Consider the following 16,787-nt stretch of genomic DNA (forward strand, 5'->3'; position numbering starts at 1 on the left):
CCAGTACTATTGGACTGCCCAACCCCAGGGATTTAAAAACTCTGACCATCTTTGGAGAAATTCTGGCAAGAAATCTGAAAAAAGTAAATCTTAAAAAAGAAGTAATTTTACAATATGTAGATGACATTCTAATTGCAAGTAAGACTAAAGCTGAATAAAGACAACATGCTATAATTCTACTTAATTTCATTGCTAAACAAAGATAGAAAACGTCGCAGGAAAAGGCCCAGATCTCGGGCGGCGCCTGTGGCTCAGTGACTAGGGCACCAGCCTTATATACCAAGAGTGGTGGGTTCAAACCCGCCCCGGCCAAACTGCAACAACAACAACAACAACAAAATAGCCAGGCATTGTGGCAGGCACCTATAGTCCCAGCTACTCGGGAGGGTGAGGCAAGAGAATCGCCTAAGCCCAAGACCTGGAGGTTGTTGTGAGCTGTGATACCACAGCACTCTACTGAGAGTGACAAAGTGAGATTCTATCTCTCAAAAATAATAATAATTATTATAATAATAAAAAGAAAAAGAAAAGGCCCAGATCTCACTGAAATACTTGGGATTTGAATTATCCCAGAGGACCCAGAACCCCCTCCCAGGTCAAAGGGAGGCTGTACACAGAGCAGCAGTCCCTACTACTCGCAAGCAACTGCGAGGATTCCTAGGCATGGCAGGATTTTGTCAGATCTGGATTCCAAGCTTTGACCTAATAGTCACACCCCTGTATGAAGCCCTAAAGGGAGAGGAAAAAGAAACCCTTAACTGGATGCAAGAATGTCAAAAGGCTTTTCTGACCATTAAAGAAAAACTTGATGACTGTTCCCACAGTAGGCCTCTGGACTCCTGTAAACCTTTTGATCTGTTCATCCAAGAAAGACAAGGAATAGGACTGCGGGTATTAACCCAAACTTTAGGGACTCATAAGTGACCTGTGGCCTATTTCTCTAAATAATTAAATGTAGCAGCAAAAGGATGGCCTACAAGTTTAAGAATAGTTGCTGCTACTTGTGATATTTTACAAGAAGCTGAAAAGTTTACACTTAGACAACCGGTAACTGTTCATACAGCACATTACGTGTTACCCCTACTAGAACAAAAGGGAGGATACTGGCTAACTGCTGGTCAGTTAGGTAAATACCAGGCCACTTTGTTAGATAATCCCAATGTCACTCTGAAGACAGTCTCCACTTTGAATCCTACCACTTTGCTGCCTATAGATTCTCAGTCCCCGATACATGACTGTATTCAAATCATTGACCAAGTCTATTCCAGCTGCCTGGGTTTAACTGATCAGCCTTTGTCAAACCCATATGAGTTCTTCACAGATGGGAGCAGCTTCAAGGAAAATGGACAACACAGAGCTGGGTATGCTGTGGTCGCCAACCAATGGGTAACTGAGGCACAAGCCATACCCACTGGGATGTCTGCCCAGAGGCAGAAGTGATGGCACTAACCAGAGCCCTACACCATGGAAAAGGTAAAAGCATCAACATTTAAACGATTCCGAATGTGCCTTTATAGTAGTACATGTCCACGGAGCTATTTGGAGAGCGCGTAGATCTCTTACTTTTATGCACTACAGGGGAGATCAGAAAACAGATGCTCATACATCAAAAGGCAACACTTTGGCAGATGTAGAAGCAAAAAAAGCAGCCAGACGAATTCATAGCCAACTGACTCTAATTCCCTCTATCCAGATTGCTAAACATGATTCCTGGTATTCTGAAAAAGATCTAGAATGAGCTAAAGAATGGGGGTTCTCCATGTGTAATAATCAAAAGTGGCTCAGAAATGTGGAAGAGAAGGTCCTCCCTCCTGAAGCTCTTGTCAGACCAGTGGTAGAGCAGATTCATCAAAGTATTCATTTTGGACCATGGTTTTTTTTTTTGTTTTTTTTTTTTTTTGAGACAGAGTGTTGCGTTATTATGTCACCCTTGGTAGAGTGCAGTGGCATCACAGCTCACAGCAACCTCAAACTCCTGGACTTAAGCGATTCTCTTGGCTCAGCTTCCCAAGTAGCTGAGCTATTTTTTGTTGCAGTTGTCACTGTTGTTTAGCTGGCCCAGGCCAGGTTATAGAACCCACCAGCTTCGGTTTGTGGCTGACGCTATAACCACTGGGCTATGAGCGCTGAGCCCATTTTGGACTGTTTTATACAGTGGATACAGCCTCATGTGGCTGGGCTTCACTTGCAAAGAACTATTCAAACAGTAAGTAATCCAGAGCTCCCCTATATGCTTAAGGAACAACCCAACCCCTCCCAGAGATTCACAACCATTCCTAAAGGAAGGAACATGTGGAGAGAGGGCGTTTCCCAGGAGAAAACTGGCAGGTAGACTTTACCATGATGCTGAGTCCCTGGGAATTTTTGGTACTTGCTGGTCTTTGTTGACATTTTTCAGGATGGGTTGAAGCTTACCCCACCAAGACTGAATGAGCATCAGAAGTCCCCAAAGCTCTTTTAAAGGAAATTATTCTTAGATTTGGACTTTTATCAACTCTTCAAAATGATAAAGGAGCAGCTTTTGTTGCCAAAATCACTCAAGAAATATCAAGGATTTTTGGACATTGATTGGAAATTGTATTCACCATGGAGACCTCAATCTTCAGGGAAAGCTGAACGAATGATTAGGACTTTATAAAGGGCTCTCTCCGGCCAGATGCGCTGGCTCACGCCTATACTCCTAGCACTCTAGGAGGCCGAGGCAGGTGCACTGCTTGAGCTCACGAGTTCATGACCAGCCTGCACAAAAATGAGACCCCATCTCTACTAAAAATAGAAAAACTGAAACAAGAGAATCACTTGAGCCCAAGTTGGAGGTTGCTGTGAGCTATGACGCCACGGCACAATACCCAGGGCGCCAGCTTGAGACTGTCCCAAAAAATTATAAATAAATAAATAAAAAGGACTCTCTCCCAAAATTTGTCAAGAAACCAATTTAACTTACAACAAAGCATTATTCCTTGCCCTGTTGAGAATTCAGGTGGCCCCCAGAAGTAAGGTGGTACTTAGCCCACTTGAAATATTATATAGAAGACCATTCCTAAAAGCTTCCACACAGAGCTCATCCAGTGATTGTCTGTCCCCAGAGATAGAGGCTCGCTCATATGTAAAACAACTCGGCAATATGCTGAATAGTATTTCTAAGTTTGCTTCCAACAAGTTCTAGTTTCCAACCGATGGGACGTCCACCCGACCCACCCTGTTCCATAAGGCCAGGAGGCAAGATGCTGCTGAAACCTGGAGAAACCAACTCCCTGAAGACCAACCGCAGCCACAGTGGGCCGGCCCATTTCAGGTGCTTCTGACAACACATTCATCAGTTAAACTTTCAGGGGTTAAACCCTGGCACACTCAAATAAAAGAAGCACCCCTACTGACACACCAAGTCAGAGTTCACCCTCTTCATGGAGACTGAAGGACCAGCAGGCTTGCGATCCTCCAAAAGACCTGAAGATTCTCTTCCACAGAAAAAGAGATAAGTAGCATGAAGTTAAAAGTTCTGTACAATTCATGTGCTCTTTGGAGACTTCTGTTGGCCTGGAGAGAAAACTCTTTAGTCAGAATTTCTCAAGGTATTACATCCTCTGCTAACTTGTCTTGCTGCTGGGTTTGTCATCCCAAACCTCGTGCAGCACAAGACTTTTCTACCCTACAAGTGAATTGTATACAATTTCACTAACGTGGCTCAGTGCCTGTAGCTCAGCAGCTAGGGCAGCGGCCACATACACCAGGGCTGGCAGGTTCGAATCTAGCCCAGACCTGCCAAACAACAACAACGACAACAACAACAAAAAAAAATAGCCAAGCCGCGTGTTGTGGCAAGCACCTGTAGTCCTAGCTACTTAGAAGGCTGAGGCAAGAGAATCGCTTAAACCCAAGAGTTTGAGGTTGACTCAACGGCACTTTATCAAGGGTGACATAGTAAGACCCTGTCTGAAAACAAAACAAAACAAAAAACAATTTCACTAACATGCCCTCCTATACATTGAACTGACAAAAGCCTGTTTCCGGAGTCACGTATAGGATATTATTAATAATTCCACACTCAGAAGACCCATGCTTCTTTCTTAGCCCATTATCAGATATTATGTACAAAGTGGTGCAGGGAACCCACACTCTCACGAGTGTACCTTCTATTGGGCAATGGGTCTGAATGAACCACCAATTGTAAAAATTCATCTATCACTGTCTATTCTGCACCATCCTTTCTAGATTATCTTACAAAAATGTTTTAACCATTTTAACACAGATTATGGAACCCCTATTTGTGCCATAATACGCTAACAAAGAATGTATCCCCAAAGGTTTAGGAAACTAAAAGCTTGTCAACTTCTAGAAGGACAAGATAAAACTCCCTCATACACACCACTGATTTAAAAATCTAACCCTGATATTGCCCATAAATGACTCTATGAACCTTTAGATGGAAGCAGGTACTCTGTGTGCACCCCTTGGATATATCTTTGTCTGTGGAGGAAAAGAAGAACCTCTTGGGCTTATGATTGTTTAAACAGCTGGGCAATGGGGGGGCACTTGTTTGCTAGGATTTCCAACCATCCCTTTCTCAGTCCAGAAGAGATTGGACTAGTTCCCTAAAAGTGCTTTCAAGAGAAACCCAGGGAATTTTAGATGGAGATTCCATCTGGCAAGCCCCAAAACAGTATCTTCCCCGAGGAATCCCAGATGGGGATGGCTTTGAGGGCACACCCTACTTCCCTGGTAGGGAGTGGCAGCCCATCAACATAAGCTTCGCAACCTATCCATAACTTTAAAATTAATTGCCTGTTCTCGGGCTTCTCTTCAGATCGTATAAATCTTTCGCCTTTTACTAAAATTAATTGCCAATGAGGCTGCATTAGCAATAACTGCACAGCAGAAATCCTTAAACTCTTTAGCTCAAGTAAGTTCCTGATAATCACATGGCTCTTGACTATACTCTAGCACAGCAAGGAGGTGTTTCTATTACAGCCAACTTGTCATGCTGTAGTTACATAAATACCTCCATAGAAGTAGAAACACATGTTGATAAAATCAGACAACAAGCTTTACAATTACAAGTCGACAGAAATGACCTAGAATTAGAAGACTGGTTCTCAAAACTATTTTCATGGATTCATCAAAATGTTTGCTCTATTCCTTCTGGAACCTTAAAAACTCGGACTTTTCCTCTTACTACAGATTTTCCTAATTTACTTTACAACAAATTTATTAATTAAATGTGAATTACAATATTCAAAACAGCAAGCAGAAACACTCAGGTAACAATACTAGAAACATTTCATCATTCACCTATGACTCAAGAAAACTTTCAACGACAGGTTCAAAACTATCATTCCTTGAATCCCGACTTCCCCATACTCCAGCAGGAAGTAACCAGATTCATAGATGCCCAGATTCCCCAAGATTGAGGAATGAACAAAAGGGGAAATTATGATCAGTTTCATAACAAAATTTAACAATTCCCTAGTGTCTTAGCTCCCTCATATTCCAAAAGAGTTTCCAATGTTCACATCAGAACTGAAGCAGGCAGCTAAGTGGCCCTGACTGGTCAGGGATAAAACAGTGAGCGTTATCTCACCTCCAGTCACCTCGCGAGGGCAGTCTTAGAAAAATCAGAGAAGAGACACAGAGGTCTCAGTACAAACTGCTGAACACAACTCTGTAATTTTCTGCATGCCGATACGATTTGTTTGAGTTTTTCCCAGAAAACGGCAGAACCTCCTTGCAGCCCTAAAATAACCACAGCACCTTACTCTACCAGAATGTCCAGAGAAAGTCAAGATAAGCGACACTCCACCACAGATTGTGACCGAGAGCCACTGAGCCTGCGACAAGGCTGAAAGAATAAACAAGATTAACCTCCAGCTCAATACAATACTAAAATCACCACCCGACCCCACTCCCCCGAGGGATCTGCCCACCATTTTCTGTTCATGGGGTGAATGAACCAACATGATTCCCCCACTGAACTTGCGCGCCCTGCTCTCCACCCAAACACACAAGGAGTAGACTCCCTCTGTGCATCGTCCATTGTCACCTCCATAAAGACCCTAACTCTGATAATCTGAGGTGGATCTGAGGTATCCTGTGCCTTCCCTGGGTTGACCATCCTCTGAAGTAAATCCTTTCCTCCCTGACAATCCTCATTGTCTCAGAATTGGGTTCCTGTGCAGCGAGCAACAGCGAACCCCGCTTGTGAGTTTTTTAACAGAATTAGGGTTTCTACTGAATGTATATTTTAAAGTCCAAACACCCTAAATGGCACCACAGTTAAGCCAGGGACCACCTGCTGTGCTGACAGCATTAAATGCATTTTTAACTTGGAATGTTTTCAACTTATGGTGGGTTTATCAGGACTGAGCCCCACCATAAAGCCAAAAGGTTATCTATAGTCAGCTGAAAGCAGACTTTATGGAAATAATCACCCAGTACATATGAATACAGGTGACAATCCCATGGTTCTAGCACTGGAAAGAAATGCCCTGCACTTTTATGTGTCCAACACAGACCCCTTTTGACTGGACTGGAAGGAAGTTTAAATTTCACAATTTAGCAGAGTAACTTCACATTTCTTTTGTTTGTTTTTTATTTCCTTGCTTATTTTTTATTTTCATTTCTTTGCTTTTTTGTTGTTGTTGAGACAGAGTCCCACCCTATGCCCTGAGCAGAGTGCAGTGGCGTCATAGCTCACTGCAGCCTCAGACTTGGGCTGTGGGCATCCCACTGCCTCAGCCTCAGGAAGCTGCTGGGATTACAGGCACTCGCCATGGCACCCATCTGGGTTTTTCCATGTTTTTAGGAGTCGGGGGTCTCACTCTCGCTCAGGCAAGTCTCAAACTCCTGAGCTCAAGCAATTCTCCCTCCTCAGCCTCCCACAGGGCTAGGATTACAGACGTGAGCCACCACGCCTGATGTAACTTCACATTTCTAATAAATAAGTCTCTCTTTTGATAATCTTTTATTTTTCATAATTCTTATTTTTAATTTTCTTGCTTTATACAGATATTTTTTATATACACTGATTCAAATCCTTTTAGTAGGTAACCAAAGCATGTATCACCGAGTATATTTGCAAAAAAGGGTTGATAACATTTTCTGAAAGCTTCAAAACTCTTTAGAGCTACGTCCTTACTTTCTTTGTAAATAAGATCAAAATAAGAGCATGGAGTCAGAACTTATGAATCTCATGGGTAAGAGTGGTCACCAAGTCTCCTGGGATTCATATGTTGTAGCTCCTGTTAGAGAAGGTTGCTCATAAAGTTACTCACATGGAGAAACCTTCATGCCACTGATGCAAAGTGCAACCCTCCCCACACAGCCTTGCGGGCCTCTCTGCATCACCTCACTCATTGTTTCCCATGGCTGGGGGATGGCTCGAAAGTCCAAGTGTGTAAAAAGAAGTTGGCCATGTGGGCTTAATTCCCTTCTCCTTTCCTCTGGTATTTGCCAACACTCCTCCAGGATTCACACCACTGATCGGGCTCTGCTCACCCATGATATACAGCGTACACTGCCATGGTGCATATAACTGAATTGATTTAAGTCTGTCTAATTGAAGGCTGTAGAGATAAGCCACATTCTCCTACCTATTCTGCTTGGTAACAAAACTGACGTTTTGGTATCTAGCTATCTGACCTCCAACTCCATCTCTTTATTTGGTAAAAACTTAAGCAGAGAAAAACAGGTGTAATTTACTGACCTTCTCAAACTTCAAAATCACTTTTTATGAAGCAATTATTAAACGCCAGGCACTATGCCAAGCACTTCACAAATATTACTTCATATAACTTTCAAAAACACCCACAAAGGTCCCAAAGTTACACAGCTCAAAAGAGGGTAGAACACTGAAAATAAAATTAAGACTCTCTATAAAGCCAGATTCCTATGAAATAAACTGACTTAAAAAGAAAACTTAGAGGTTCATTTTTGGTAAAGAATTTTACTTAATGGTTATGATATATGCAAAGCCAATTACTACCACATTCTCCTCTTCTTTCTCAAAGTCTCACTAGCCCCATGATCACTCCCTCCTTGAAACTTTTTCTTTTTCTTTTTTTTTTTTTTGAGAAGGAGTCTCATATGTCGCCACAGGCGCCGAGCCAAGATAATGGCTTTTTTAAAAAAGCTAAATAAATCTATTAATATCTTATTGCATAGTTATTTACTTCTTCATAATTACACAGTCTTAGATCCCAAGCACATGTGAACACCATAAATGATGATTCAATCAGAATGTATTAAGAGCAACTTACGGAGTCCCACAGAATCTGGTTTTCCATTATCATTCTTACTTGGTTGCACAAGCGGAGCAAATGAAACAGCAAGGATATTTTTACTTTCCCAAGTGTTTTGTCCAGTTCGCATAATCTGTGTTAACTATTTAGAAAAAAAAAATAAAGAACAGCTTAATCTTGGCAATGTGATCACTTAACAGTCAAACTTTTGTTTTGAGAAAGGAACAGTCAATGAGTTATATAATTGCTTTAGCATGCAACCGAACTACTTCCATGTAAATATTTACCATAAAGTTATATAAAAGGAACTAAAATTTTGCTGTTAAGATAAACATTTCCTGGCTTGGCGCCCATAGCGCAGTGGTTATGGCACCAGCCACATACACTCAGGCTAGTGAGTTCGAACCCAGCCCAGGCCAGTTGGGCAACCATGACAATTGCCACAGAAAAACAGCTGGGCCTTATGGCGGGCGCCTGTACTCCCAGCTACTTGGGAGGCTGAGGCGAGAGAATTGCTTAAGCCCAGGAGTTTGACGTTGCTATGAGCTGTGAAGCCACAGCACTCTACCAAGGGTGACACAGTGAGACTCTGTCTCCAAAAAAAAAAATAAATAAATAAATAAAGATAAACATTTCCATTTCCATGCAAATGAGATACCCAAATATAACCAATGGAGTCTGCTGTTAGATCTGAGGTCTGACAGCCTCTGGAGGTACCACCACAATCCGCACATGCCACTGCCTCCCAAAACATGACTCTGAGATAGGCTCAGTATTTGGCTGAAGCATTGTGTTAATAAAACTCTGTTTGGGGCAGCGCCTGTGGCTCAGTTGGTAAGGCGCCGGCCCCATATACCGAGGGTGGTGGGTTCAAACCTGTCCCTGGCCAAACTGCAACAAAAAAGTAGCCGGGCGTTGTGGCGGGCGCCTGTAGTCCCAGCTACTCGGGAGGCTGAGGCAAGAGAATCACATAAACCCAAGAGCTGGAGGTTGCTGTGAGCCGTGTGACGCCACGGCACTCTACCGAGGGCAGTAAAGTGAGACTCTGTCTCTACAAAAAAAAAAAAAAAAAAACTGTTTTGATTATTTAAACAGCGAATTGACATCATGCTCTTCTATGATGGTAAAGAAATACAGATTCTAAATAGAAACCCATTTGGCATTTCACAAACACTGTTACAAAGGACTAGGAATTTTACCAACTGGACAAATAACAATCACTAGAGATAGATGAAAAATAATAAGCTTGGTATACAACTTGCTCAAGTTGAATATCTTCAACTGCTACTATAAAAAGCAGACCGTTATCAATTCATTTCTATAGTAGTATAAAATTGAGGTTTAAGAAAATACTGATGATGTTTAAAGTAAACATTTGAAAACACACTGTTAAAGGAAAACAGGAAAAGATTGTTTAACTAGGAGTCCAAACCTTGGAAGCATTTGAGTATCATTTTCCAGGAATTTTTTTTTTTTTTTTTTTTTTTTTTTTTTTTGAGACAGAGTCTCACTTTGTCACTCTCAGTGGTGTGCCATGGCGTCACAGCTCACAGCAACCTCAAACTCTTGGGCTTAAGCAATTCTCTTGCCTCAGCCTCCCAAGTAGCTGGGACTATAGACACCTACCACAATGCCCAGCTATTTTTAGAGACAGGGGTCTCACTCTTGCTCAGGCTGGTCTCGAACCTGTGAGCTCAAGCAATCTCCCTGCCTCAGCCTCCCTGAGTGCTAGGATTATAGTCGTGAGCCACTGCACTCGGCCCAGGAATGTTTTTTTAATATATATATATATTATTTTTTTTTTCTTTCTTTCTTTTTTTTTTTTAAGAGACAGGGTTTCACTCTGTCACCCAGGCTGGAATGTAGTGGTACAATCATAGTTCCTCGTATCCTTGAACTCCTGGGTTCAATCAGTCCTTCCTACCTCAGTCTAGGATTATACGCATAAACCACCATGCCCAGCTAATTTTTTTTTTTTTTTTGTAGAGACAGAGTCTCACTTATGGCCCTCAGTAGAGTGCCATGGCATCACACAGCTCACAGCAACCTCCAACTCCTGGGCTTAAGCGATTCTCTTGCCTCAGCCTCCCAAGTAGCTGGGACTACAGGTGCCCGCCACAACGCCCAGCTATTTTTTGATTGCAGTTCAGCCGGGGCCGGGTTTGAACCCACCACCCTCGGTATATGGGGCCGGCGCCTTACCAACTGAGCCACAGGCGCCGCCCATTTTTTTAAATTTTTTTGTAGAAACAGTGTATTGCTATCTTGAGCAGGCTGGTCTTGAACTTCTGTCCTCAAGGTATCTTCCTGTCTCAGGCCCCCAAGTGCTGGGATTACAAGCATGAGCCACTATGTCAAGCATGAGCCACTATGCCAAACTCTTGAGTTCAAATGATCCTCTTCCCTCAGCTTCCCGTGTAGCTGGGACTACAGGCACTTAAGCCCAAGAGTTTGCGGTTGCTGTGAGCTGTGATGGCACAGCACTCTACCAAAGGTGATAAAGTGAGACTATGTCTCAAAAAAATAAATTAAATTCACTTATCAATGAAGGGAAGCAGTTTAAACCAGGCCACAAACAGGATTTCTTTTCAGTATGTTCAAAGACTGCTGAACACTGGAAACTGAGCAGCTGGTAGAGGCGATCACATCCAGGCAAACACCTCTGGGTGAGGAACCCAGGCGGAAGCAGCTCACTGAATGCCATGAGCAGCAGAACTCGAGCGGAAGCCAGGTCTTCTCTTACCACAGCAGTAGGGATCTTTAAAAAAGTCTATTTTGGATTTTTCCTACACAGATAGATAGCTCTGCAAAGACTATTTCTTCTTTAACAATTGTAATCTGCCTTTCCCCAAGTAACATTTCCCATTCTTTAACAAACGTATTCGTCAGCAACGCCTCTAAGGGAAGGCGCAGTAGAAGCTACCTGGTCCTCTATAGGCATGACAAGTATGCCTCCAACTTTCAGCAATATTTTCATGTAGTTTTCATGGTCTTTCTGGACGCCAGCTCCACAATAAATTCGATCATACTGATGACTATCAGATGCTATCTGGAGGCAATTACCAACCACAAACGCTGGTTCACAGAACTCAAATCTGCATGGAAAAACAAATATACTTTAATTCATTTAAACAAAATATTAGATCCAAAAAATCCTTTGAAATAATGAAGTTACCACTATTACATGGATAAAATATAATTGTATATTTTATTTAAACAATCTATTAAATTTAATACTAATCAAACATATCATTTTACTATGAATGATATAGGATACATGTTTTCAAAATATTATCCTACTGAAACCTCACTTAAGGTTTTAGAAATGAACATAATAAACCACCCATCACAGCACTAATCTTGGGGTGTCCCCAGAATGACACATAATAATGATGAGAATGCTAAGGGTCAAACAAGATAAGGCTTCATTTCCCACTGTCCTTCCAAAAAATAGTGGGGGACCTGAGGAAATGAGAAGGGCTCATGTAATACTCCTCCCAGGTTGACATTTTTGCTGAAGATAACAGTGGCAGATCTTTGTCAAAAAAGGATACCAGTGTTCTGACCGCTGCAAACACTAAGATCAAGGAAATGTTTCTAATATATTTTGGCTGACAGCATTATAGTATTGGGACAGAAGAATCAATACTGTTTTTTCACACTGCTGCTCTGGTCCCTATGATCTCTGTGAGCAACGAGAGGAGAGAGGTGGTTTCAAAGCAAAGGTCTCTATCCCAGCGACTGGTCCCTGGGTACAGTGTTGCTTCATGATACACAGTTATGCGTTTACAAGCTATCCTATTTAAATTTCTACTTTATTCCTTAAAATTTGATTTAAAAATCCTTTCAGACTCATATAATATATAACACATAATTAAAACCCCAAAGCACTAATAAGACATGTAATCTTTTTAAATTCATTCATATCCTTTCACTTTGGATTAAAGTAAATATGATCACATAGCAAAAAGCAGGCTATTGTTTGAAGATGAAATAATTTACATTAAAAGCTTTGGCAGGCAGTGAAAAATGACAATGATTTGAATCACAACCTTTTTTACTTTGTAAAACATACCCTGTTTTTTGGTAAATAACAGTAGATTACATAGTAAGTTTCCATTAAAACACAGAGACATTATAAACAGACATTTAAAGTAGAGTTTACCAGAAATTATGCCCTGTTCTTAACTTTCTGTCTTCTTGGTGGAATAAGGTTACAGGTGGGGTGGGGACAGCTGAGGGACTTGGGCAGGGACACAGCGTGCACCCTGTACGTCCTCCCAACACCAAGGCGGCCCCCATTTCTGTCACTGTAACTGCTACCTCACTGCTCAGGTCTCTCTTCCCTCCGCCTGCTTTCTACTGCAAAGGGGAAGACCGAGCTCCCAGGAGCGCCACGTGCGGCTCTTTACGATGCTACCTAGGGCCAAACTGCCCTACCAGACTCATTTCCTGGCTCCGCCCCAACCTGTATATACCTGTACATGCTTCAGACAGACGGAATTATTCACTTCTAATTCTTTTGAGGAACCATTACGAAGTGTTCTGAAACCCCGTATCTGCATATGTGCTGTTCCTTTGACTTAAATACCCTTTCCCTTCCTCCTCCTTCCCTTAATGCCTGCTATCCCTGTGACAGACAGTTCAAACAGCCACTTCACGAGATCTTACTCAACTCTTTAAAAGTAGCTCATTCTTTCTACTTGCATGGCATACACACAAAACTATAAACTTACTAAAGTTAAAGGATATAGTCAATTTCTCTTTTATACTCAAGAGTAGCACAATCTGATTATCTAAAGTATGGTGCTGAAACATAATTTCTTGGTTTTTAAGTGATTAAATATTGTGGATCATATGGTTTACTCACTTCATGAAATTCACAGTAAGCATTCCTTTAAAAAAAACTTAGGGCCAGGCTCAATGGCTTTACAGCTACAACCCCAGCCACTCTGGGAGACCAAGGGAAGTAGACTTGCTGAGCTCAGGAGTTTACAACCAGCCTGAGCAAAAGTGAGACCCCGTCTCTAAAAATAGCTGGGCATGACAGTAGGCACCTGTAGTCCTGGCAACTTGGGAGGTGAGGCAAGACGATCACTTGGGCCCAAGAGTTTGAGGTTGTTGTGAGCTATACTGCCACAGCACTCTACCGAGAGTGACAAAGTGAGACAGACAAAAATAAAAATAAAAAGGCTGGGCACAGTGGCTCACGCCTATAATCCTAGCATGAGGCCAAGGTGGGTAGATTATCTGAGTTCATGTGTTCGAGACCAGCCTTAGCCAGAGCAAGACCTCATCTCTAAAAATACCTGGGCATTGTGGTGGGCGCCTGTAGTCCCAGGTACCTGGGAGGCTGAGGTAAGAGAATCGCTCAAGCCCAAGAGTTGGAGGTTGCTGTGAGCTCTGATGCCACCGCACTCTACTGAGGGTGACACAGTGAGACTCTGTCTCCAAAAAAAAAAAAGATACAGGATGAAAGGAAATTCACCAACCTGGGGATCAAAGAAAGGCTCCCTAAGAAAACACAAGCTATGATCTGAGAAGTAAGAGAGAACAAGCTAGAGCCCTTAAAATGTGGCTAGTTCAGATGCAGCTGTGCTGTATGAGATTTTCAAAGAATACAAAAAGTAATGTAAAATATTTCAATTTTTACAAGTGAACCATGTAAGAAAAAGAAATGTTTTGTCTTAGGCTAGGTGCCTGTAGCTCAGGGGCTAACGTGCAAGCCACATACACTGGGGCTGGCGGGTTCAAACCCAGCCCAGGCCAACTAAAACAACAATAACAACTGCAACAAAAAAATAGCCGGACACTGTGGTGGGGGCCTGTAGTCCCAGCTACTTGGGAGGCTGAGGCAAGAGAAGAGCTTAAGCCCAAGAGTTTGAGGTTGCTGTGAGCTGTGACATCATTGCACTCTACTGAGGGCAACATAATAAGCCTCTATCTCAAAAAAAAAATAAGAAAAGAAATGCTTTGTCTTAAATTTTCTACCTACCAATTTTGAATAGGAACCAAAAATTGACAAGGTAAATACACTCATCACAAGAATCTCAGAGCTAGAAGAGAAACATGCTAAGAAATAAGGTTATAGAAAAAGTATTTGCCTATGGCACTCTCTGTAGTAACATAACAGCTCATGTTTTATTAAGTTGGTTACTGTAATAACTGAAGTTTCATATTACAGAATACATAATTTTTTCCAACATGCCAATAAAAGCAAAATTCAAACAGAGGGGAAAAAATGCAAGTCTTGCATTTAATGAATAATCAACTCTCCTATCACTGAAAGGCAGCCCCCCCACCACTTCCGGAAGATCTCAAATACACCATCCTTATTATTCTAGTAAACAACTTGAAGGTTTTCCTTTCTAATGGAAAGCAGAAGTATAAATACTTCTATCTGAGGGGAATTACAATGGATAATTGCAGAGGAAAATCAAATTTCTAAATAAATAAATCATTTCTACATTAGAATATATATTTCTAACAAAAGCATACATTTTTATTTAATATATGAAAACTGATTCCCTTTAGCAGAATACTCAAATTTGAAAGCCTACTAAAATGAGACAATATTCTAAAAGAACTTTGTTATCATTTTTTATTTAAAAAATAACAAAAATTGAAGAACAAAATTGGAGGGAAAATGTAATGTTTTTACATGCTGGCACTAAGACACCTAGAACATAGTAGAGAATTCGTATGCCAAACATACTATAAGAAAACTGTTGGCCGCGCGCAGTGGCTCACACCTGTAATCTCAGCACTCTGGGAGGCCAAAGCAGGTGGATTGTTTCAGCTCACAAGTTCAAGACCAGTCTAAGCAAGAGCGAGACCTCATCACTAAAAATAGCCAGGCATTGTGGCGGGCACCTGTACTCCCAGCTACCTAGCAGGATGAGGCAAGAGAATCGCTTGAACCCAAGAGTTTGAGGTTGTTGTGAGCTATGATGCCACTGCACTCTACCAGGGGTGACAAAGCAAGACTCCGTCTCAAAAAAAAACAAAAACAACAACAACAAAAAACCTAGGACACTATCATTTAGACAGAAAAATGTCTAGAGATAGTGCCCAATCTGGGGATTATTATACTTTTAAGTATAGTTTAACAACCTATTCCACCCATTACATAGAACTTCACAATCAGCTCTCCAAATTAATAAATTATCTCCAATAAAATTAATCCATAGATTAATTTTCCTAATAAAATACTTATACACGAGCTCTGGCATTTCTGACTCAGTATAGCGTTGAAAAGCTCAGATATTTTGTATTCCGATGCTAGTATTATGGCTTATTTTTATAATAGCATTCACATAAATAAATTCATACCAATCAGGTTACAGAATGACCAAAATTCCACTGTTAATATTTTTTTAAATAAATTTTTAGGTAAATGTGTATTGATATGCTCATTTGTAGCATGACTGACTGACTGATTCAAGACGTGCCTGGTGGCTACCATGTTATTGAACAGAGTAAATTACAACTCCTGCTGCTTCTTCTAAGCTAAAGAAGAAAATACGTTTTCCTTCCTTAGGCTTTGAGTATCATCTGACCTAAGTTTCCACCAAGTTACACAGGTAAAGGATATATTTTAAACCACAAATACAATTTCTGCATAATTTGGAAAACTGTAGCAATAAACTAACCAGAAGTTCTTAGTTTACTAAAAAACAGTACTGCCCTATTTATAAATTTACACACATAAAGCAAGTCAAAAATAGTAAAAGAGAAAATCTGAATTCTACCTTTCACATCAACTATACAATGGAATAGAAGAAAAAAAAATGGCAAGAAATCTACCAAAATGATATTTCATATGTGGTTAGAGAATGGTTCAGGTGTTCTTTCCCTAATTTTTGTTATTGATTTAGGAGTTTATTAAATGTAAATAAAATGAAAAGTGGCAATCCTCTTTATTCTTTGAAAAATTTCCCAAACAAAATTTTCCAGATAGAGATGACTCACAGTCCTAAATTATACTACCAAAAAGTATGTTACTACAGAAAAAAAAATCGATATGAATGTATATAACCATAAATTCATTCTAGACTTATAATCACCTATTGATTTAAATCTGAAAATCCAATGAATGTTCTTTCGACCCTCTTCCACAGGCAGAGAAAAATAATTGACATACTTCAAATAAAATGTACACTGAAAATCATTTAGGGGAAAGAACAGAGCACATAGATATCTTGGTGTAGAATATGAACACTTGTCCAAAGTAACACCAAGATTCTAATCACTTACCTCAGAAGTGGTTTTCTTTATAGGCGCATGTTGGAACATCTTCATCTTGAGATGGTGATTTCCTTCACAGCAGGGACCTTGCCAACTTGCCCACATAATTCTTTTGATAAGCTGCTAGGAGATCAGGGTGACCTAGCCTTGCCCTGTAGCTTCCCTCTTAGACGGATAGTCTAGGTCTAGGAGCTGACTGAGAGTAGAAAAAACAACATTCCCCTTCAATACACTGTTGGATTGGGGGCTAACAGTTTGCACACCTAGTTTAGCATGTGCCACAGGACACTGTCATTGAAATTTTAG

The 16,787-nt window shown here is 41.0% G+C and overlaps 1 protein-coding gene across 4 annotated transcripts in view; it reads right to left on the minus strand.

Moving 5' to 3' along the window:
* The window catches only part of PCMTD1 (protein-L-isoaspartate (D-aspartate) O-methyltransferase domain containing 1), an 87,705-nt gene that overhangs the window by 12,948 nt on the left and 57,970 nt on the right, over positions 1 to 16,787 (minus strand). For all 4 annotated transcript variants that reach the window (XM_053558707.1, XM_053558705.1, XM_053558703.1 and 1 more), the window contains 2 exons: positions 11,158 to 11,329; positions 8,253 to 8,376 (listed from right to left, as the gene is read on the minus strand). In XM_053558707.1, coding sequence (XP_053414682.1) covers positions 8,253 to 8,376; positions 11,158 to 11,211 — 178 coding nt within the window. In that variant the 5' untranslated portion in view covers positions 11,212 to 11,329. The remainder of the gene's footprint in view (positions 1 to 8,252; positions 8,377 to 11,157; positions 11,330 to 16,787) is intronic.

This window comes from Nycticebus coucang, chromosome 13 (assembly GCF_027406575.1).
Source record: "Nycticebus coucang isolate mNycCou1 chromosome 13, mNycCou1.pri, whole genome shotgun sequence".
Lineage (NCBI taxonomy): Eukaryota > Metazoa > Chordata > Mammalia > Primates > Lorisidae > Nycticebus > Nycticebus coucang.